Source organism: Cyprinodon tularosa, unplaced genomic scaffold, assembly GCF_016077235.1.
Source record: "Cyprinodon tularosa strain WSP-4 unplaced genomic scaffold, ASM1607723v1 ctg628, whole genome shotgun sequence".
Classification (NCBI taxonomy): domain Eukaryota; kingdom Metazoa; phylum Chordata; class Actinopteri; order Cyprinodontiformes; family Cyprinodontidae; genus Cyprinodon; species Cyprinodon tularosa.
The window spans coordinates 1-24,204 of NW_024039372.1; the positions used below are offsets into that span (position 1 = coordinate 1).

The 24,204-nt window shown below is 37.5% G+C and overlaps 1 protein-coding gene across 1 annotated transcript in view; it reads left to right on the forward strand.

Annotated features, from left to right (window-relative positions):
- Positions 1–1,369: 1,369 nt before the first annotated feature.
- LOC119798499 (slit homolog 1 protein-like) overlaps positions 1,370–24,204 on the forward strand; it is a gene marked incomplete at its 5' end in the record, with an annotated part of 50,768 nt that continues 27,933 nt past the window's right edge. Inside the window, 12 exons of the mRNA XM_038308000.1 lie at positions 1,370–1,444; positions 1,631–1,774; positions 6,330–6,473; positions 6,554–6,720; positions 6,825–6,963; positions 8,100–8,168; positions 9,455–9,526; positions 10,727–10,798; positions 10,982–11,053; positions 14,560–14,723; positions 18,684–18,808; positions 22,469–22,563. Coding sequence (XP_038163928.1) covers positions 1,370–1,444; positions 1,631–1,774; positions 6,330–6,473; positions 6,554–6,720; positions 6,825–6,963; positions 8,100–8,168; positions 9,455–9,526; positions 10,727–10,798; positions 10,982–11,053; positions 14,560–14,723; positions 18,684–18,808; positions 22,469–22,563 — 1,338 coding nt within the window. The remainder of the gene's footprint in view (positions 1,445–1,630; positions 1,775–6,329; positions 6,474–6,553; positions 6,721–6,824; positions 6,964–8,099; positions 8,169–9,454; positions 9,527–10,726; positions 10,799–10,981; positions 11,054–14,559; positions 14,724–18,683; positions 18,809–22,468; positions 22,564–24,204) is intronic.

Genomic DNA, 24,204 nt, shown 5'->3' on the forward strand with positions numbered 1-24,204 from the left:
AAAATAATCCTATAGATTTAAGACATAATCTTCAATTTTAGGTGAACAAATACAAGAATCGGTTGGGGCTTCCACACTTATAGAAAAGAGCAAGCAGCAGCGTTTACCTGTTAACCACCGTGGTTATGGGGGCTCGACATCGCCCCCTATCTGTTTTTACTTTACATATACAGTAGTAGCCATTCAAAAATTCCTTCTCTTATGATTTATGGACATTAGGATTTATAGAGGGACTCCAATATCCTGGTCAGATGCAGGAATTCACAGAAACGGTGAAGTCACAGTAAAAAAATATGCTAACATGTTGGAGGAGATTCTGCTGGGAATTGCAGGGAAGTGGGCTGCCGTTCTGCTGGTATTTGACTGGGAAGGGCCATTTTGAATGGATGCTACTGTATGAATGAGCATCAGCAGGACAAAATATATACTACAGATTTATTTGATGTCTAAAATAGACTGTGGGACATCAGCATGTGCAGCACATGTGTAATAGAACATGTGAATCACGTGTTTATAATCAGTATCACAAAGATCTCAGTGCCATAAAGAAATGTGTGCCCAAAGCAGAAAAGTTGTCAGATCCAGCAGTTATTTTTAGAGAGGATAGAATAAAAAACTGCAGCAAACCTCTTTATCTTTGAAACCTTAAAAAAATATATTACTAAAAAACGTTTATGTAGGCATCTGTATTTGAAATTGTAAGGCATAAACATGAATTAATTTAAGATTTGTATTTGAAAAGAGAAAGGCTTCCAAAACCTTCTTTTCTTCTTTAATGGCTGTTAGCAAACAGCCTACAGGTGCATTACTGACACCAACTGGTGAAAAGTGTGAAGACTTTATCTAGGGTAGTTGATTTTTACTCATAAACATGTATTACTGGTACATTTTTAAATTGAATGTATATAAAATTTGTGTTTAATACTCATAAATTTGTGAATTGAATACGTAGGTTTGTGATTCATACTGTCATTATTATTTATATTTTTGCAAAATTGAATCTTTTAACTTCTATCAAAACTTCCAAACTTGTAATCTCAGAGATAAAACATCTGATATTGCATTAATGTTTGTGTTAACAACAAGATGCAAATGCTAATCCTAAATTCATTCACGTTTATTGACTTAATTTACAATTTCAGACATATATGCATCCTTTTTTTTTTTTTTTTTTTTTTTTTTTACAGATGTTTAACCCTACAAAAAAAAAACAGTCTAGTTTTATTCTCCATAGTGATAAAACATTTTAGATGCATTAAGAAGCATATAATATTATTTGCATAATGTATAAATTCAGTGCCAAACATTTATAGTAATGACTTTTTTTTTTTTTTTGCTTTTCTATTTTTATCTGCATCATTTGCTCTAGGCGACTTAACAACAATGACCTCTCCATGCTGGAGGCCACCGGGGCCTTCAAGGGTCTATCACAGCTCAAGAAAATGTAAGTTACTTTAACAAATGTGCCATAATAAAAAGAAAAGAGTCATGACTCATGTTAGTAAGTTAAGTTTTCAGTTATTTATCATGTTGGATCACATTTAGCTATAAAAAAAGATTAGGGAAAATAAGAAAAATGACCCGCAAACTGAACAAGTCTGTTTTATCTTTCTCTGCTTTTTATTTTCAGTAACTTGAGCAACAATAAGATTTCAGAGATTGAGGATGGTGCGTTTGAAGGTGCCTCTTCTGTGGTGGAGCTTCACCTCACAGCCAACCACCTGGAGTCCGTGCGAGGGAGCATGTTTAAAGGCATGGAGGGCCTGCGCATGCTGTGAGTTCAACCGCCTGCGCATGAATTGCTCCAAATACTGGCAAAAACATCTCATGTTTTCATTTCTAGTTCAATCTGGGTTCTCAGATCAGGAGCTTATGGAGAGGAAATCAGGCCAACAAAATGAAACTTTAAAAGAAAAGTTTTGTTTTTGTGGTGAAGCGTTTAATTTGTTCTTTAAAAAAATCAGAGAAGAGAAGATGTATTAAATGTCACTGATATGTACAGACATAGTTTTTAGTTTTGAACATAATGATAAACTATTTACAGGAGATTTTACTGACAAAATCGAATCCATTATTTAATAAACAGTGCGTACAGGTTTATCATTAACTCAAAGGTAAACAGCGAAGCTGAGTTGTGAATGAAGATTTAAATTCACATGAAATCTTTGACTATTTTGGGGCCTAATCAGATGTTCATAATGTTTGTTATTATGGTCAATCCTAAAAAAAAAATCTGTTTTCATATTTAATCAAGTGCAGGTTGGAGTGACAGAGTGATGCCTAATGGTCTCTCACAGATAAGATCACAACAACTTCCATTCAAAATGTAAGAATTTATTAACAAAAATCATTCAACTCTAAGTCAAACTTATTTTAGTTAAAAAGTGTTAAGCAAAATAGAGAAACTCAACTAAAGTAAATAGACATTATGTACACATGGAAAATAAAATAAATGGTTTTAAATGATAATAAATAAAATGATGCAATGAAATCACTTTTTTGAATTAATTTTGTTTGAAAACAAACATTTATCTTGAAGAGTGCTAAATGAGGAAGTTATGTCCCCTAAAAAGCTGTTGCGCCTCGGGGCTTCCTCACGGTTCTTTTCCTGGGAGCAAGTTATTTACTACTCTTAACTCAAACTGGGTAAAGCCATATAAAAAAGGACTATAAAACAGGAGTAAAAAAGTAACAGAGTTTATTCCAGACCAGTTTGTTACAGGACAGAGAAAATGCTTGGAGCTTGCACAGCTGTGGGCTCAAAAATCACGTCCGCGAGCGTCCGGCCAAGATTGAGCCCTGAACAAGGCCATCTCCTGCTTCTTATAGCTCATGAGTCTATGTGTTGCATCAGGTGGATGCTTAGTTGTCCGTTTCAAAAACTGACACGCCATCCATGCCCAAGGATTACAGACGGCTCCAAGATGTTCCCATATCCTGTGTATTTTTAAAGACATGAAGGTTGTCCTGATTAGATGACCTCCGTACACACAGTGACATCCACAATGTAAAGGAAGGCCATCTACTCTCTCTAATCCGGCTAGCAAAGTAACAATGCCCATGATGCATAAAGCATAAACCTAACAAGAGTTTGCATTAAGGTCTGATTAGCTTACAACTAATTAAAACAATTTGAATGTGTTTAAACCATTTCACAATGTAAAAGATTGTGTGTGTGAATGTAAACAACATCAGAAAGAACTAATGTAGAATAATGATAAAGGAAAAAACATGTTCATGCCGCTGCAGATGCAGCAGACAACCTTTATACAGTTAAACTAAATGTAAAAACAGTGACTGAACTTTAATATAGCGGCTTGTTTATTAAAAACAGAAAATCAACAGAACCAGCAAAGAGACATGGGGTGGTTTTCTGTGTGTTTGTTTGATGCATTGTGGGGCCCATTTCCTGGTAAAATAGCAGGACCAGCTGCTCCTTGTGGGGCCTGACACCTGGACCCCATGGGGGGAATTGCTGTTTTTGGGGCTGTGGTCAAATTTAGGATTAAGGTGTGAACCGAGTTTAGGTTGGAGTTAGGGTTAGATACGAACCTATAAAGGTTAGGATTAGGATAAGTTTCACGCAAGGCTTTTGGTATAGATTAGAAATTGGGCGGGGCATCTCTTCAGAACAGGGTTTTTTCCCCCCATAAAGCGCAGTTTATGTTTTTTGTGTTGTTTTTTTATTTTTATTTTGTTTGTCGTGCTTTTAGATAGGCTACAATATTCACTATAACTGTTATTAAGTATTATCATCATTATATTATAATTATGATTAATTATAATTATAATTATTTCCTCCTTGTCCATGGCTTTGACCCTCATCTTTCTTTAACAGCCACTGTAAACTGTGTGTAGAAAAACAATCTGCTCATGTTAACGGGCAGAACCAAAGAGGCTTGGACGTCACAGCCACAAATGCTGCGCTCTAGCAGAAAATCATGCAAAATAAAGTCCATCCATCAGCTTGTGACTTTATACCCTGGAAAAAACCTCAAGACAAGGATTAAAAACTCAATCAGATGGACTTATGTATGAGAGGTTAAAGAGACTAAAAGCGGTTTCAGCTTGGCCTAGTCAAAGCCCAATTCTTTAGATTTAGCATAGTAAAAACTTAAATTGGCACCTTGTTTTTGTTTTTTTGCTTTTATGTTGTTTTTTTTTATATATATATATAAACCAGTAGGTGTGAGATTAAGAATAAAGTGTGAGGGGCGAAAACACCTCCACAAGATTAATCATTTAAACGGGCCTTGGCTGTGTCTGAGAGGCGCTTCATTGAATTTTGCTCTATAAATATTTATCATGTGTTGCCTGGTAGTTAAGATATGTATCATGTTAGCCGCAGGCCAGAGATGCACAACCCCGCCGAGAGAGAATGTATAGTCCTTGGGAAAATATAGATGCAGCTTATTCAAAAACAAAACACACAAGAAGAGATATGTTTTTAAAAACCCAAGAGTTTATAAGCCTTGCATGTCCTCCTAACCGACCTTTATTATTTGGCATCAACAGGAGCTTCCAGTCTGAGGCATCATTTAGAAATTTGCTCCTCAGCTGGAGCTGCAGCACCGCCTGCAGCCGGTTGAATATCACAATATTTCATTTTAGTTCTATCAATAAAGTTTATGCATTACAAGTGAAACAAATGAAATAGAGAAAGTATGAATATGAAGCAAATCTAAGTTTGTCCTTATGGCAGCTTCAGCTCTTATGGTTTTCTGCTTTGGGTCGAAACTTCAGGAAATGTCCAAGAAAGGAAAAACAGGCAATGAAGCAAATTATAACCGTGTCTCTCATACTGTCTTTTGAATCCCTCAAACGGGTCAGAGCCGAGCAGCTCATGAAAACTGCTGCACTTCATTTCTCCCATTCTTGCTGTATTACCCTGTAATATTCACTCTGTATACCTTACAAATAGATTGTTGATTTACATTTTTATTCTACAGTTTCAGACCAAACTCAGCTGTCAATTAGCATGTCACCAGGTGACTATGAACCTGCTCAAGCACTGTGTAAATGCAGAGAGGAAAAAAATTAAACGTTTCAAAGTTAGTGCCCAGCTTCCATTAATCCAGCTAGAAAATAGCCATCTGGCTCTAATTCTACAGTGATGGACTCAGACCTGAATCCTTCAGAGGCTCATAAAGACAGAAAAAAGTCGGCCTTCTATCACCTGAAGAACATCTGCAGGATCGAAGCACTAATCTCTCAGCAGGACCTAGAAAAATGAATTATTGCTTCGTTCATCTTCAGTAAAATTGATCCCTGCAGCTGATCCAGAATGCTGCTGCTTGCGTCCTCACTAGAACTAAAGTGGAGAACATCAGTCCAGTTCTACAGTCCTTCGCTGGCTCCCTGTATCTCAGAGAATAGACGTTAAAAATACTTCTGTTAGTCTATTAATCACTGAATAGCTTTGCTCCAAATTACACTGCTGATTGTTGTCTGAGATCTACTGGATCTCATCTACTCTGCAAAACCAGAACCAAATATGGAGAATTAGCTTTTAGTTCTAATGCTCCACTAATCTAGAATAAACTCCCAGAAATCTGTAAAAGAATTGAAACCCTCAGTTGCTTTAAATCGAGATTGAAAAAATATTTTACAGTGTGTTCTTTGACTGTTAGATCTAAAAATTATTAGTTAAGTTTGTTGTCCAACTCATAATTACCCAATTACCTTTATGTCCATCACTTTAAATTTTCTTGCTTGTCAGGATTTGATTGTGGTTTGTGGACCGAAATGCAGAGCAAGGGAGGCGGGGGAGTTTCTTGTAGATTTAATGAAGTGTCTTCAAACAACTGAGGCAGGAATCCAAAAATCCAAAAATGAAAACAAAGTCAAACAAATCAGAAACCAAGGAGACATCTGGGGGAAAACAATCACGAGGAGGAAGACTCAGAGAGACAGAGTTGGAAGAAGTTTGACGAGGAACCAGCACTGAAGAGCTGCACAGAGAGAGTATCTATGGGAGACTGAAACAAAGAGAGGACTAACGAGCAGATTGGGAGCAGGTGTGAACAGAGCAGAACAGGAAAGGAGCCAGGGAAAAAGGAGAACACAAGAGGGCAGCAGAGGGCAACAAATAAAAACCTGGAAACTGAAGATAACCAGAAAACACAACAAAATAAGAATTAAACAACTAAAACTAGAAAAACTAGCAAAGTAAAAGTGCATACTCAAAAGAAACATAACAAAATCAAGATTGTGACATTGCTAAGATGTGCTACATAAAAATGTATACCCATTACAGAAAACAATGTAACTGTGTTAGAAATAATGTGAACAAAGGTGTTCATGTTATTTGTATTTTTCTGTTTGTGTAGGATGCTGAGGAACAACAGGATTAGCTGCATCCATAACAGCAGCTTCACAGGGCTGTCCAACGTCCGGCTGCTCTCCCTCTACGACAACCAGCTCACTACCATCCTGCCTGGGGCCTTTGACACGCTGCCCAACCTGTCCACTCTGTTAGTGAGCCAGGCATGTTATCCAGAGCAGGGTTTTGATCTTGATATGAATCCCTGATAGTTCCTCTGTTGTGCATCAGAAACCTCCTGGCCAATCCTTTCAACTGTGATTGCCACCTGTCCTGGTTCGGGGCGTGGCTCAGAAGTCGTCGGATCGTTACGGGGAATCCTCGGTGTCAGAGCCCCTCTTTTCTTCGAGGGATTCCTCTGCAGGATGTCGCTGTGCCTGATTTCCGCTGCGAGGATGGTACGATTCCCCAAGTCTGGAATATGCAGAGGAATAATAATAACAATAATGTGCAATCAAAGAGCCCCCAAAGTGTACTTATGCCTTCTGGTCCGTGCGCGCAGGTTCAGGGCTGGATGACCGGCGCTGCGTTGCAGGGCCGCAGTGTCCCAGTCAGTGCTCCTGCATGGACACGGTCGTTCGCTGCAGCAACAAACACCTGCAGGCTCTGCCCAGAGGACTTCCTCGCAACATCACAGAGCTGTGAGTGAAAGCATTCAGGCTTTACACTACAAAAATAAAATAGAAGTGGGTCAATTTCTCTTGAGATAAGTTCATTCTTGCTTGTTTTATTCATTTAACAACCACATTTAAATTATTATTATCTAATTGCTGTATTTTAATGGCAAAAACTCTCCTTCCAGTGGAATTTCTTTTTTTATTTGTTATCATATTTTATCTAGATTTTCTTTTAAACTGCTTTTAGGTATCTTGAATGTTACTGTTTAATTCAGGCAAAACACTCTGAGTTGTCTTTGTACTAAATTGGGCTGTATAAATAAAAAAAAACTTGCCTTGCTAGTTTTAAACTCCTGGTTAGGCCAATTTACTAATGATATAACAAGATTTTTGTTTAAAATAAGAATAATTTTCTTACTTCAAGAGCATTTTATCTAATTATCTCATCTTAAGGCAAACATATTCATTCTATTGGCCAATTATCTTTTAAACCTTTTCAAATTAAGGGCAAATACAATAATTTTATAAATTTTTTACCAACTTATCGATCAGATTTTACAGTGTTGAACAAAAACAAGAAAAGGAAATGCACACTGCTACAAAATCAGGGTCAATTTCTCTTAAGATAAATATATATTCCCTTGTTTTAAGCCGATGAAAAAGTAAATTTACCAATTTTAGGTTTCTGTAATCTAATCTGGTCCAAAAATCTTTTTTCCTGTTAAAATTAAGGACAAATACACTTATTTTAAGCATTCATTTCACCTACCTAATGATCAGTTTTTCCAGTGTTGAACAAAAACAGCAAACAAACAAACGGGACATGCACACTTCAAAAATGAAATATAAGTAGTCATTTTGCCTTTGTTTTAAGCAGGTGAGTAGGAACATTTGAATACATTTAGAATAAGAAATAAACTACATGATATTATTTCAAGTGCACAACATCTAATTAATAAGCCCAATAAAACTGATTCTATTGGCAGATAATCTTATTTAACAGCTTCATATCGAGGGCAAATACTTATTTTAAGAAATTAATTTTTCATTCATGCTTAGAGTCAATGATTGAACAAATTTAATCGTTGCCGTCATCATTTCTCTGTTCAGCATATCCATGTGAGCAGGTTTTTATGTGTTTCTCTGCTTTCTCTTGTTAGATACCTGGATGGAAACCAGTTCACCAGTGTTCCTAAGGAGTTAGCCACCTTCAAGTACCTGCAGCTTGTGTAAGAAACGCTTAACAAGTTCCACATCTACTGTACCAATGATAATGCAGAATTATATTTTACGCTATTCAAATCAATTCACTTTATTTCTATAGCGCCAATTCACAACACGTCATCTCGAAGCACTTTACAGTTCACCAGATCATCCAGTCAAATTGATTTAAAAATGTTCTGTCTAAGGAAAACCAGGTGATTGCATCGACTCATTGACTCGAATGCAATCCCTCACACTATGCATGCTTGTAACGACAGTGGAGAGGAAAAACTCCCTTTTAACAGGAAGAAACCTCCACCAGAACCAGGCTCAGTGTGAGCGGCCATCTGCTGAGGCCGACTGGGGTTCAAGGAGACAGAAGCAGAGATACAAAAAGCAGCTGTAAAAGGACGCCCCATCCAGGAAACACACAGCCAGGCAGACGAGCTCCTAGCCAGCTCACATGTCAGAGGATGAAGAGAGCACATCCAGCCCGTCACAGTCAGAGAAACAGGACTACACTGAAAAACAGGCAGATCTCCAGCATCTTTAATCTAAGGTGTTGATGGCAGCAGCACAGCTGATGTTTCTCTCCAGGATGGAGCAACAGCCAAACAGGAACAGACCAGATTAAGCTACTATGAAAAAAGGCAGAGAGAGCAGAACGTTAGAGTTTGAACTAACAGATTCTGTAGAGTGGGAGAATAGAGATAGAATGAAGCAGAATGATGAAAAAATTAGCTATACATTTATGCTGCTTTTAGGGTGGCAAAGAGTGAAAATCTGCTCTTTTTTTTTACCACCATTTTACCATGACATTTTACTCACTTTTTTACATTTTGATCATAATTTTAGCCTTTAAGCATGTAAAGGATGAATATGCCTTCACATGGAAGCAGACAGTTATAGGTTTAAACTGGAGATCAGTGGTTTAACGGTGATGTTTGATAGAGGATGTGGACAGCCTTCCACACTTCTACAAACGGCCAGTAGATGGAGCTGTTGGCTGAGGTCTGGATTAAGAGAAAGGAGTCAAAAACATTATGCAGAATCCCTCATGTGAATTTAACAGAGAAAAAGTCAGAAATCTGGAGCTTTCAAAAATGTTTTATTTAATTTCTCTTCGGGATCAAGGAGGTATTTTTGAACTGAAAGTCAGCCTATGATTCCAGAGGGGGGAAAAAAAGCATAACAAATTAAACATTGTGTAACTTGTTATGTTGTTGTTTGGATTTGTTGTTCCTGCATGTTTTTGTGAGACAAGCATAAAGCATTAATGTGTTTTGATTCCTCCTGACCTTTACCCCTGCAGAGACCTGAGCAACAATAAAATTAGCTCCCTGTCCAATGACTCCTTCGCCAATATGAGCCAACTCACCACCCTGTGAGTATGCACACAAATTTTCAATTAGTTTTATTATTTTATAACAGTAACTTAAAGGAGATTGACGACTGATGACATTTTAGTCCAAAGTAGAATCAGAAAATAGGTGCTGAAGGTAGAATCTGAAGGATTATCATGGGTCTCAAAGTTTAACCTGCAGCTTTAAAAGTGTTTCAGTTTTCTTTAAAGGTATAGTGGAGGATTTTCGCAGAGTTTAGAAAAGACCCGCCCTCTCCAAAAAGAAAAAAAAATGCAGGTGCACAACCCGCTACCAAGAGGGAACGCCTAATAAATGCGTGTGAGAGCGTGCACAAGCCCAATTTCTCCTCGTGCACGCTCTGTTTAAAAGTTGCTGTTTGCATCACTCATACAAGCTCACTTTCCCAAAGAAGATTAGCAATTTTTCCACTATGTCAGACTCAACACAGGTAAGTGAAAATGGGGACGAACACGTAGAACGGCCTTATTTAAACATATATAACCAGAATGATTGACAATTGGGAGGACCACTTATTTTGATGATCCACCCGGTAAAGAACATCCTCCACTATAACTTTAAGTTCTAAAGTTTACACACCTCTCCTTAGTATTTGTTAGATCTGATTTTAAACTGGATAATCAAAGGTTTTCTAGCTTCTTTCTGCCCAAATACTTTGCTTTAACTTGGGGTCTCTTGTCCTAAAAGAACTGCTGCATTCCTTCCGCTTGCCTTCCCAGTATGTAGTGAATTGTTTCCCATTATTTTTAAAAGCTAAAAGCAGGTTTTATAAAATGAAGTTTGAAAAAATTCAAACCAGAAAATAAAACTTTACAATGTTTATTAAGATCTAAGTTTCATTGAAATAAGGAACGGCTTTTGTTTTGGAGTTGATAAGCATTTCTTTTTTTTACAACAAGGTGAAATGTACCAGTCTCCTTCTGGACATTCTTATGGTTTTTTTATACTTAAGCAGATAAAGTGGCCCCTTCAGTCACATGGAAATTAACTGAATGAAATGAAAAATGAAAGACTTGTTGCATCTTTAAACTCTTCTGAGCTATCTCAGAGTTTTTGGAGTTAGCTGGACTCGATTCAGATAGAAATGAGGAAAGAAAGCTTGAAACTTAATCCAGTTGTTCAGTGCAGAATTCCTACATTGAGACCCGGATATTGGCTGTTTAATTGTTTTGTTTATCCTTAAATTTGCTTTGTTTTCGCAGGATCCTCAGTTACAACTCATTACAGTGTATCCCTCCTCTGGCGCTGGCCGGCTTGCGCTCCCTGAGACTGCTGTGAGCACACACACACACACACACTCCATTAGTATGCAGTCCCTTTACTTTATTCCAAGCTATCATTTGTTCCTTCCTTTAAGCTGACTGAGCCTCTGCGGCTGTAATAGTCCCTGAGCTCAGCGAGGGTTCACTTTGAATGTTCTAAACCGTTTCTGGCCTCTAACCGTTTCTGTCTCACAGTTCTCTCCATGGCAACGACATCTCTGAGCTGCAGGAGGGAATCTTCGGTGACCTGGCCTCTCTGTCTCACCTGTAAGTACTACACATGTTAAATACATCGTAGTGTAAAAAACATCATTTCACAGGGTTGGAGTGTAGAGAAATGGAGATCTTTGGCCGGTCTTCATTGCACAAACGGTATAACTTCAAAGGTTTTCTGATGGCCACTTTGATGCACATTTTTTTGCACTAATATTAGCACTAGGAAGGGAATTTGGTTCCACTTTCATTGCAAGCAAAGAAAATGTTTTGTAAATGGAGATTTGAAAAAAAGCTATTCAGCAACTTTAAAAATCTTTTAATTTAAAAAAAGAGTTTTGAGAGTAACTTTTCTACTTCCATGTTTTTTTTAGTTACACACACACACACACACACACACACATATATAGCATTTATTTTAATAATATTTTTTCATTTTTATAGATTCATTTTTATATTTTCTGTTTATTTATTTTTTTCACTTGTTTTACAAATTGTATTCAACACATCCCATTCTCTTCACTATAAGTAAATTTATGTTTCACTTTAAGTGAAACGTAAATTCTTAGTCTTGACCAATAAAATGTTGCTCCTAACATCAAACCGACCAATAGAAATGCGTCTTTGCTCCTCATGCCAGAGAGAAAGCCCACCCTCAGAAGTGAAGAGAGGTGATCTGGAAAATACTATTTGACTAGAAATGCAATTCAAAAGACCCTATTTGTTAAAGAGAAATGTTAAAAAAAAGAACATCAAAAATATATAATCTGTAAAAAAAAATTTAAAAAAAGCAAATGTGAAAGATATAATCTGAAAATGCATATATCCCTGTAAAACTAACTAAAAAATTATAGAAAAAAAACAATATGAACATTTAATTTGAAAAACAAAAAACAAACAAAGTTTGGGTTATTTTCTTTTAATAGGATATATTAAAAGTTATTTTTAAAAAATGTGACAAAAAAATAAAAAACTAATAAAACAGCAGTTTTTCTCAAAACATTATAATTGAGGCGTTTCACAGTTTCATTTCTAAATTTCCAAAAATTTGATTTTTTTTTTTCAAACTTTCATTTATAAAATGGATCTTTGCCTGAGACAATAATACAGCAAAATTCCCTCTATAGAGCACACACTATTTATTAAATAGTTTCTGTTTTTTATCATAACCACGGATCGAGGGCCCATGTCCAGTTTTGGCCAGTTTGAGGTCCTGTAGTTTTTTTTTTTAAACAGGAATAGATATGACATCACATTTACGGAAACAGCGCAGGAACTTCGCAACAAAGCACATTCAGCTAAAACGGGCTACAGGCTTTTTGATGCATCGGCGCTGAGCTACTCAGGTGTTATTCTGTTCATCAAATGATGTTTTAGCTTTAAAGGGTCAAATAAAAAGTGTCATGAGGCGGTGTTTGTTGGAGGACCCAAATGCAGAGACCAGTTGGCAGAGGTGAATTAAAGTGGGTTTATTGAGGTTCACAGGAACAGGGGCAGGAATCAAAATCCAACAGAAAATAACAAACGTACCAGAACCAAGGAGACATCAGGGGTAAACCAAAACTAGGAGCCAGGGAGAGACGAGGAACACAGACAGAAGTTAGACGTGGATCCAGCAAACAGGAACTGAAGAGGGAGGGCTTTTAAAGGGGACAGAGACAAAGAGAGAGCTAACGAGGAAATTGAAAACAGGTGAAGGCAGAACAGAAAACAGAGCAAGGGAAAGAGGACACAAGAGGGCAGCAGAGGACAACAAATGGAAAACCAAGAAAAACAGGAACTAACAAACCAAGACTCTGACAAAAAGGATATTTTAAAGACATTTTTTCAGTAAAAAACGTACAAACGTCTCTTTAAGTCTGGAGATCATAGTCACAGTTTTCGTCCCAAACAGCTTTTAATGAAGAATAACATTTTTTTTAGCAAGACTCTTGCTTGGACTAAGAAATTACAAAATATTGCAATCCAAGAAATTAACAATTTCTCTGACATCTAAGTCTTTCAGTGACACCAGCAGTGGCTTATTCATCAGGTGAAAAGGAGGAATAATAATCTGATCCAAAATGGGTTTGATTGATCACACTCTCTTTATTGGCAATAAAAAGTAAGGCAACAAAAACATTCAGGCACCTGCAATCTGGGCCAGATGTTCATTTGCAAATAACTACGTTTATATATTTATAGAAATTAAACTGCAGATGCAAAAACTGCACAAGCAAAAAAAATTAATGTGGAGGAAGCCCGACTTTAAACTCCTGTCATAAATGCACAGGTCTCCACAAAGTGTCAGGTGAACAGTTAGGGTCTGATTGGATCTGGTCTGTGGGAGAGCTGCTGAGGTCCATTTCAGGTGGTTAAGTTAATTAACCTTCCCTGGAAATCGGTAACGTTCCTGCAGACGTGTCAGGGAAGATGAAGGGGTCGTTTTGATCCAAGCAGGAGGCTTTGTAACGCCACACCTCCCACCCCTCCACCACCACAGCTATTATTTTTACACAGCAAAAAAAAGAGAAAACGTTCAGATATTTTGTGTATGTATAATTTCCTTCATTGTGTAGGAATAGATATTTGCTAAAGTAAAAATAAACTTGTAAATAAACATGTCTCAACTTTTGGGGCATGAAATACATTTAGTAAAAATGTAGCGTAGAATAAGTTTCCATTTTTGATGGATTCACTGACGGCTCCTTCTGATCCCAGATTTAACAAAGGCACACAGTCTGAACTTTATGGGCTCTAAACCTGGTCTGGACCAGGGTAAGTTAACTGGGCCAGTCGCCATGGTAACCGAGTCAGACTCAGAGGGAGTCAGCTTCATAAACCCAAATGACAACAAATCAAGCCAGATTTGGCCAAAGAAGGAAAAATGACCCGTTTTATTTAAAACATCCATCTGTGGAACTAAGGACTGTGATGAACCAGTTCATATGGCTGCATGTTTTAAACCACTCTGGTTTAAACTGCTCTAAAGAAACTTTAACAAACACAATATCTTACCTAAAGTCCTGATCCTGATATTTTAGTTGTCAGGGAAGATAAAAAGGCAACCAATTCTTCATAACTTCAGACGTTGGACATGAGGTGTCTGTATCCTTGATGTCTTTGAAAGGTGATCCTTTCGGAGAGTTATTTGGCAAAGATTACTGATCTCATCCATCCACACAGCATCCCTAATGTGTTTACCTTTGTGATGGTAGGAACAGAGAATTTTTACTTGTATTAATCCTTAAGAAGCAGTTGCCATGACACCAGGAGGCCAAGGCCCCGTGGTTCTCCTACAGCGAGGTTTGGAGACGCCTTTTCGTCTCTGATAAGTTAATATTTTCCCTGAAGAGAGAGGCTTTCTACTTTAGCTCTGTCTGCTGCTGCATTTCTCTGCTTTCCCTTCTTGTTCAACCAGTTAAATCGTCTCACTGTAAATGCCTGGATGTGTCTCTATGTGTGTTTGAAGGAAGGGCTTCCACAGCTGGCCCTGAGAATCACCGACTTCCTGATTGATCTCTTCCCTTTTTTTTACATCTTGCTCTGTATCTCAGCTCCTTCTCGTTTCTTTCCTTCAGAGCCATCGGAGCCAACCCTCTGTACTGCGACTGCCGGCTGCTCTGGCTGTCAGACTGGGTGAAGAGCGGCTATAAGGAGCCCGGCATCGCCCGCTGCGCCGGCCCCCGGGGCATGGAGGGCAAGCTGCTGCTCACCACACCAGCTGACAAGTTTCAGTGTCTGGGTGAGTGGAGACAGAGTCCTTCTGTCTGTAAAGACGGCACATGAAACAGAACGGACTGGTTGAGGGTTTTATAGCATGCATTGCTCTCCCTCTGCCTCTGTTCATCTGTTTTCTAATCAACATAACTGGACATATTATTAAAAAACATGCATATAGCCTAATGTTGTTTTTATTGAGGAAATTAGAGAACAGCAGATTTAGCTGGGCTTACCAGTCGTTTAAATTCGAAGCATACATTCATCTAAATGCTAAAGCTTCCTAATGGGCAGTCTTTAATGAAATCTTTTCAGCTGGTATGGCACACTAAAGGAGTTGGTGGCTGTTACTCCCACACACTCACAGCTGCAGGCAATGCAGTGCAGACGGATCTAATCTACAGAAATGTACAGAAACGGCCAGCGCACACATACGAAATCAGACTTTGCTGCAGGTGGAGGTTATGCTGCACTGGGATCTGCTTTATAGTCCTTTAAATCCAAACGCAATGTGTTTAGGTTCCACTAACTAAACCAGTTCTTTTAACTAGCTTTAAATACGTTATGCGGAACTATAAATAACAAACTATGTTTACTGAACGTAGTGTTTTCTATAGGAGGCCGTGACTCATTTATTCAACATTGTGCTACATATATGCATCTATTTGTTCATCCCACATAGTTTAATGCATATGGTTCAGCCTCATGGCCTCAAACCATGCAGCACATAAACTGATATTCAGCTTTAGTTCAAGGGTTGTAAAGAACTTATCGCCTGCTGTTATTATACACAACAAGATAGCATACGCTGTGGTGGTCCTGTGCTTGTTTCACTGAAAGTGTTATCACTGTTTGGAAATTATATATATCTCAATTTGTGCATCTAGAAATATATTTTTTGAACTATTTTTAGATCGAGATGGAAAAATTGTTACAGAGATGGTCTGCGTTTGTATGTTTCTGACTGCAAAGGTTAAATCTGCTGATAATTAATTATGAATATTTCTTCTCATTATTACTAAGTAGGGATGCAAGTTATTAACTTAATGAATTAATCTAAATTTGGCGATGTCAATTATATTTATAAAGCACTTCAAAGACAGCTTGTAACTGCACTAAAATGCTTAACAGTTTTCATAAAACCATTAATTTGAAGCACATTTGAATAAAATATGTAAAGATAAAACAAAAGGAAAAGAACAAATAGGAAAAATTGTTTAATAAAATGCATAAACTTTCAGGAGTGATTTAAAATGATCAAAATTTTTGGCAGATTTTCTATTGATGGGTGAAGTGTTCCATAAATGTGGTGCAGTAACAGCCTCCTTAAATCTCGCTTAAATGTGGTGCTGGGAACTTGAAGTTTGGTTGTAGTGTTATGGAAATGAAGAAGCCCTGCAGAAGATGTTTGAGGTTTGCAGGGGATAATACGGTGGCTGGGAGGTGCAAACCATCATTACAAAATCTAAAAAACTTTTACAAGCTCCTAAACAAATTATCATTTGAGGAATTCAACCGGAGTAGGCAGTAGGCACTAACTCCAAGGCTGAACCGGTCTTGTGCGAAATTCTGTTTCTGTTCTTCCTGTGTCGTGTGGAAACAGGGTTGAATTCCTCAAATGATCATTTGTTTTGGGAGTTTCAGATGTTCTTTTATTTGTTTTCTTAAAATGCTATTTGTTTTGAATTTTTAAAAGGGTTTTGTTTATTTTTATTTTTTATTTTTAAATGTAAATTTGTAAATTTGCTGGAACTTATAAAAGTGTTTTTAAAATGTAAATTTGTTTTCTGAAATGATAATTTGTTTTAGAACTTGTAAAAGTTTTTTAGATTTTGTAATGTTGGTTTGCACCTCCCGGCCACTGTAGGATAAACCATTCAAAACGGGGGGAAAAAATCAATAGACGACTTTTAAAATCTGACAAGATTAAGGCAGCCAATCCAGAGAAGCCACTGCTACAGTAATTTGTTCACACTTTTTGGATTAAGTGAAGTTTTTTTCAAATTTCAGTTTTTCAAATTGTGTCTCACAGATTGCATTCCCTTCATTTCCAGCCCAATATAAACTCTCACTCTTGACCAATGAAAATGTGTGTTGACTCCTCACTCCTGAAAAGCCTACCCTCAGAAATGAAAGAATATAATCCTTAAAACATAAGAAAATGAAAGAAAAGAATACATTTTAAAAAAAATGTCACAACTCAGAACAGAGGACCTAGTATTCAAGGCAAAAGAGACAGTGGGAATACTCAAAAAGTGTTTATTTAAAACCCGATCTGCAAATCTGAAGTAGCAGTGGCTAAGGAGGCTAACTCTGCAGGAGAGAAACACAGGTGAGTCACTAACCTGGTTTAATAATTCAGTCCATGCCCAGAGAACAAGGTAGGATCCAGCTGGTAAGCTGCCAAGAAAATGCAACGGGTGTCACCCGGACATTGAAGCCCTGCAGAACAAGCAGGAGTCAGAAGCCTGGTCAGGCAAACAGATGAGAGCTAAAACAGTGATGCTCCAAGGCTGAGAGGCAGAATAGGATCAGGTAATCAGAAGCATTAAGGTAGGCTAAAGACACTCTCACCACAGGCTGGAGAGAAATAATTTGGCCCTGATGACTGGTTGCAGGCAGTTTAAATAGAGACAGGAGCAGGTGGATAAGATGAGCAATAATGGGAAAACTGAAAGAGTTAGACATCAATTAAGCAGTCATCAGTGACAACATCAAGACAGAAAATCTACTTAAAAAACAGAAATGTGAAAAAATTATACTATATAATCTGTAAAAGTAAAATAAAAATTTAACAAAAAGCAACATTTTGAAAATACAAAATTACTTTTTGAATAACATTTGAGAAAAGTAAAATACAAAAAAAATAAGAAGTGAAAATTGAAAGAACAAAATCTGAGAAAGCAGCACCGTTTTAAATAAATTCTAGACTGCTTTCATTTTGTTGCATTTTTCAAATCCAATTTCAATCATAGTGGAACAAAAGTCACTCCATATATTAAACCTGTTTATTTGCAGTGGCGCCCCCTAAAGGTGGCAGTAGAAAAGAGGGAGCATCGAGTCATTTACTCTTTCTTCAATAATTTAGCCTTTTTTAGTTTTGTACATCCCAGTCGTCTTCACTGTTCATTTTAATAGCCAGTAGTAATAAATTCTTATGAGCTTCAAACAGCTGAAAATGTTTTTACCTCCTATTATTCACAGTCAAAACATTTCAAACAAACAATTTCATCTGTCAAATTATTTCAAACAACAAAGCAATTATTAACATTCCTGATTGCCTAATTATCACATGGTGATTAATTTCTTTAGAGAGCTTGGGGCATTTGGAGCTTGTTGGATTGTTTTAATTCTTGTAAAAAAAGATCGGAGCTTTAAAACCATCCTCAGATTCATGTTGTCATCCAACCCCCCCCCCCCCCCCCCCCCCCATCGCTCTGCGTTTCAAAGGATCTGCCACTCTTCTGTCCACCTCACCTCACAGGAAGCATTTATATTCTTCTTCTCCCCCATTAGCTTACGTTTCAGGCCTGCCAGTCTCTTCGATCAGTGACTGACGTATTCCTCAGATCCGCGTGACGCAGGCCTATGAAATGATTGCGCCGTCTGTCAGTTCCAGCCCCTCCTCAAGCGAGGGTCGCCACTGAGCCAAACCCTGGAAACACAAATGGTGACGAGGGGGAGGAGAGCAATTTATGTAAATAGGGGGGAATGAAAAAAGGCCTTTATAAACCTAAATTATATACCAGAGGGAAGAGAACAAGGATCCAAATTACAGGGTTCAGGTTGCACTAAAATAACCATTTCAGCATGATTTGCATATAAAAAAAATAAGAGAAAGTTTGATTAACTAAACAATGCTACGTCTGAATGTTTTAATGCATAACAATTATGTTTGGAGTTATTCTCATTTTTCTCTCTTAAAATCACTTTAGTGTTTTGAAAGTGCTCTGCTGGTGAGCTGAGTGTGTTTGTGTGAAAGCAGGTCCAGTGGACGTGTCTGTTCAGGCCAAATGCAGCCCATGCGTGTCCTCGCCTTGCCAGAACCAGGGAACCTGCCACATCCACCAAACCCAACAGTACACCTGCAGCTGCAGGTCGGGCTTCACGGTACGAACCCAGGCGTAATGGCGGGAGCGGGAGGAAAAGATCTAATAAACCTCCTGTCCATTTCTCTTCATCTGTGTTCCAGATTGATCTCAGCTGATTTCTGCCTGTAATAATGATGATGTCATAATAATGATGTTTGTGCATACTTATGGTGGTGTCAGAAGTACACATATTTGTTGCTTAAGCAGAAGTATACTGCAGTTTAAAAACACTCTGGTAAAAGTTGAAGTATCATTTTCACCTCTTTACTCAAGTAAAACTCCAAAAACTAATTAAAGTATTAAAGTATAAAGTAGGGATGCACGATATTGGGATTTTGGCCGATATCTGATATGCCAATATTTTAAAACTCATGTAGCCGATAACCGATATTGATACTGATGTTAAAGCTGGACAAAAATAAGTAGCCATTGAAAATAGCAGTTTTGTTATCCATTTCTGACACTTTGAAAAATAATATACTCAAATATATTTTCATATGCTGATATCAAATTGATTTTTAAAAACGCGGTATCGATCTATTTTACTTTCAAAATCTCGTGAAATTTCATCGTTCTGTTACAAACTCTCGTGATATTTTGCAAATTCTTGTGAGATTTTGTTAGTAAAATAGATTGATACCGCGTCAATATATCAACATATAAAAATATGGCAAAATTTTGTGGATTTTCGGGGGATTTCGTAGCATAACGATGACATATAGCAATATTTCATTAGTAAAAGAGATTGATATGGTGTTTTTAAATGGCAATATATCAGCATATGAAGATATTGTGATATTTTAATGTATCAATATTTTTTCCCTCGTCTTTAGAAGTTTTTAAGTCTGTAAAAAAGAAGTTTTTGAGGAAGAAGAAGTAGTTTTTTTTTTTTTTTTGTAGACTTTAGAAACTCAGAAGCTGATCAAATATCGGGTTAAATATCGGTGGGGTGGCCGATGTCCGATATTAAGTTTTAAGGCCGATACCGATAGGGGGCCGATTATATCGTGCATCCCTAGTATAAAGTAACATTAAAAAAAAAGAACAGCCAGATCCCACTATATGAATTGAAAGCTCAACTTTTCGACTACTTCAAAAAATTCTTGGAGAAAGGTCCAAGGATGAGGGAGGTCTTGTTGGTCTCCATCTCCCAATACGCTCTCGCCTGTGTCCGACCTTTCAGACATTTCAACATCTTTTTCTGAATCCATCATTGTAGCATAGCATAGACAATTCACATTTGCTGGTTGAAGAACACCTGCTAGCTTCCGATGATTTCCTTTAACTAACCAATGAGTGTTTGCGTTCTATGACTCATCCAATGACACTAGTTTTCACTAGATGAGGGTGGGACCAATTCTCTGCATTGGATGAAGCACATGTCATTAAATAAATATTTTTACATATTAAACCGAAGCCAAGAGTAACCAGTAAAGTTTGTTTTAAAAATGTAAAGAATAGGAAGTACAGGTGCTGGTCATAAAATTAGAATATCATGAAAAAGTAGATTGATTTCAGTAATTCCATTTAAAAAGTGAAACTTGTATATTATATTCATAGATTACATACAAACTCATATATTTCAGATGTTTATTTTGTTTAATTTTGATGATTACAAATGACAACAAATGAAAATCTCAAATTCATCATATCAGAAAATTAGAATATTGTGAAAAGGTTCAAAATTGATGGCCCCTGGTGCCACACTCTAATCAGCTAATTAACTCAAACCACCTGCAAAAGCCTTTAAATGGTCTTTCAGTCTAGTTCTATAGGCTACACAATCATGGGGAAGACTGCTGACTTGACAGTTGTCCAAAAGACGACCATCGACACCTTGCACAAGGAGGGCAAGACACAAAAGGTCATCGCTAAAGAGGCTGGCTGTTCACAGAGCTCAGTGTCCAAGCACATTAATAGAGAGGCGAAGGGAAGGAAAAGATGTGGTCGAAAAAAGTGTACAAGCAAGAGAGATAACCGCACCCTGGAGAGGATTGTGAAACAAAACCCCTTCAAAAATGTGGGGGAGATTCACAAAGAGTGGACTGCAGCTGGAGTGAGTGCTTCAAGAACCACCACACACAGACGTATGAAAGACATGGGTTTCTGCTGTCGCATTCCTTGTGTCAAGCCACTCTTGAACCACAGACAGCGTCAGAAGCGTCTTGCCTGGGCTAAAGAGAAACAGGACTGGACTGCTGGTGAGTGGTCCAAAGTCATGTTCTCTGATGAAAGTAAATTTTGCATTTCCTTTGGAAATCAAGGTCCCAGAGTCTGGAGGAAAAGAAGAGAGGCACTTCATCCACGTTGCTTGAAGTCCAGTGTAAAGTTTCCACAGTCAGTGATGGTTTGGGGTGCCATGTCATCTGCTGGTGTTGGTCCATTGTGTTTTCTGAGGTCCAGGGTCAACGCAGCCACATACCAGGAAGTTTTAGAGCACTTCATGCTTCCTGCAGCTGACCAACTTTTTGGAGATGCAGATTTCATTTTCCAACAGGACTTGGCACCTGCACACAGTGCCAAAGCTACCAGTACCTGGTTGAAGGACCATGGTATCCCTGTTCTTAATTGGCCAGCAAACTCTCCTGACCTTAACCCCATAGAAAATCTATGGGGTATTGTGAAGAAGAAGATGCAATACACCAGACCCAACAATTCAGAAGAGCTAAAAGCCACTATTAGAGCAACCTGGGCTATCATAACACCTGAGCAGTGCCACAGACTGATCGACTCCATGCCACGCCGCATTGCTGCAGTAATACAGGCCAAAGGAGGCCCAACTAAATACTGAGTGCTGTACATGCTCATACTTTTCATGTTCATACTTTTCAGTTGGCCAACATTTCTATAAATCCTTTGTTTTTATTGGTCTTCAGTAATATTCTAATTTTCTGATATGATGAATTTGAGATTTTCATTTGTTGTCATTTGTAATCATCAAAATTAAACAAAATAAACATCTGAAATATATGAGTTTGTATGTAATGTATGAATATAATATACAAGTTTCACTTTTTAAATGGAATTACTGAAATCAATCTACTTTTTCATGATATTCTAATTTTATGACCAGCACCTGTACATTGTCAGGTCTAAGCACCTAAAACATCATACAAACATGCAGGGAAAGAAAGAAGGCACAGAGACAACTAATTTAGTTTACTCGCGAGGAGAGTTGGAAGAGACTGCAGAGTTTACAAATCTCAACCCACTCTGCATTCCCAGCGTTCTCCATCGCTTTTTATTGGAATCAGTGGTCCCAGCTGAGACTACACGGAGGGGAGGGAAGACAAGGTACTCAGACTTGCAGTCTCAGTAAACATGTCCTCTAAATCTCAGGGTTCAGTCAAAGTTTAACCTGTTGAAGCTGTTCACCAAAGTTCAGCAGGTTGAGTGCTGCTCGTAGATCAACCACAACCTCTCCAAAAGCAAATCTATCTATAGCACACAGCTTTATGCATGATAACACTACACAGATACATTTATATACAATTATTCTAACATACAGATACTTGTGTAAAAAATTGAATGAGTAGAAGTCAGAAGTAGGAAGAAAAATAAGTAATGGAGTAAAGTATAGATACTTAAAAAGTTTACTTAAATACAGTAACGAAGTATTTGTACTTTGTTACTACACACATCTGATACTTATGCATGTGTTTGTGTTCTGGGTGTTCAGGGTAAACATTGTGAGACCCCGGTCGATGCTTGTGTCAGCAACCCCTGCACCAATGGAGGAACCTGCCTAAGAGACGAGCAGACAGGAGGCTTCAGGTAGCAAGCTGGTTGTTTTTGGTTAGCAGTAACCAACAGCAACAAAGCCATTAAAGTATAAAGCTTTTTGTTTTCTCTCCGCTTTTATCGTCAGTGTTGTTGTTTGTTTTTTGGCCATCAGTCTGTAGCCAATAAAGGAACAAAGAGGCAGTGGAAAAATATTTGGTTCACATTTTCTCAACTGAATTTGTTCTTGAACTGATCACATGTTTTCTACCAAGCTGTGGTCACAATACGGCAGGCGGAGCAGGGCTGTCAAACGTATGTTTTTATTGGACCACTTGGGCAGCATCGAGTCACCATTGAACCACAGAGCTTTTTATCTTATACTCTGTTTATCTAGAATAAGCTCCCAGAAAACTGTAAAAGTTCTAAAACCATAAATAGCTTTAAATCCAAATTAAAAAGTGTTTGTTTATAATAGACTTCGACCGAGCGATCTTAACATTATTAAGTTTAAGGTCAAATATTTCTTTCATTTGTTATTGCGGATTTTCTATGTTGTTTTTATTCTAATTATCTAATATTAATAATTTTCACTTTTACTTACTTCTTTTACCTTTATCCCATTGCAATATTCTTCTCTTTATCAGTTTTCCCTCATATAGAGTACTTTGATTTGTCCTGCTGATTAAAATATGCAAAATAAAATAACTTCCAGTGGCTTCCCTTTAAAACGGTTGGTATAGGTTCAACTTCAACAAGGAGCTCACTGGTCTTATATCTTAATTTCCCATCTATAGTATTTTTAACTACTTTGTGGACTATTAAAGTACATATGCTTCTACTTTGTGCATGAATCTGCATATACATGATATGGCTGTTTTGGCTCCTCAGGGTGAAAAAATACCCTTAAATGGCAATGGTAAAAAACTAAAAAAAAAAAAAATATATATATATATATATATAATGTTTCCACATTACACTCAGATATTTAGATTAATGATAAACACTATATACTTTATTTCAACATCGAGTTTTAAGATTGATATTTAACATATAGATATTGATTTAAATTTAGAATTAGGATTCAAAATTTATATATAGAATACATTTTTAAGAATTACATTATAACATGTCATGAGGCGGTGTTTGTTTGGAGGACCCAAACGCAGAGACCAGTTGGCAGAGGTGAATTAAAGTCGGTTTATTTAAGTTCACAGGTCCAGGGGCAGGAATCAGAGTCCAACAGAAAACAACAAACGCGCCTGAACCAAGGAGACATCAGGGTTAAGCTAAAACTAGGAGCCAGGGAGAGACGAGGAACACAGACAGAAGTTAGACGAGGATCCAGCAAACAGGAACTGAAGAGGGAGGGCTTTTAAAGGGGACAGAGACAAAGAGAGAGCTAATGAGGGAATTGAAAACAGGTGAAGGCAGAACAGAAAAACAGAGCAAGGGAGGACACAAGAGGGCAGCAGAGGACAACAAATGGAAAACCAAGAAAAACAGGAACAAACAGACCAAGACTCTGACATAACATATATATATTTATATATATATATGTATATATATATATAAATGCAGTATGTGCCTATGTGTAGCAGGTCTCTGTAACATGTAACGTACAATCTCTCCTGTTTTGTTTTCACATTTATTTTAGAGTTTTAAACCAATTGAATTTTTTTGTAGAAACGATCT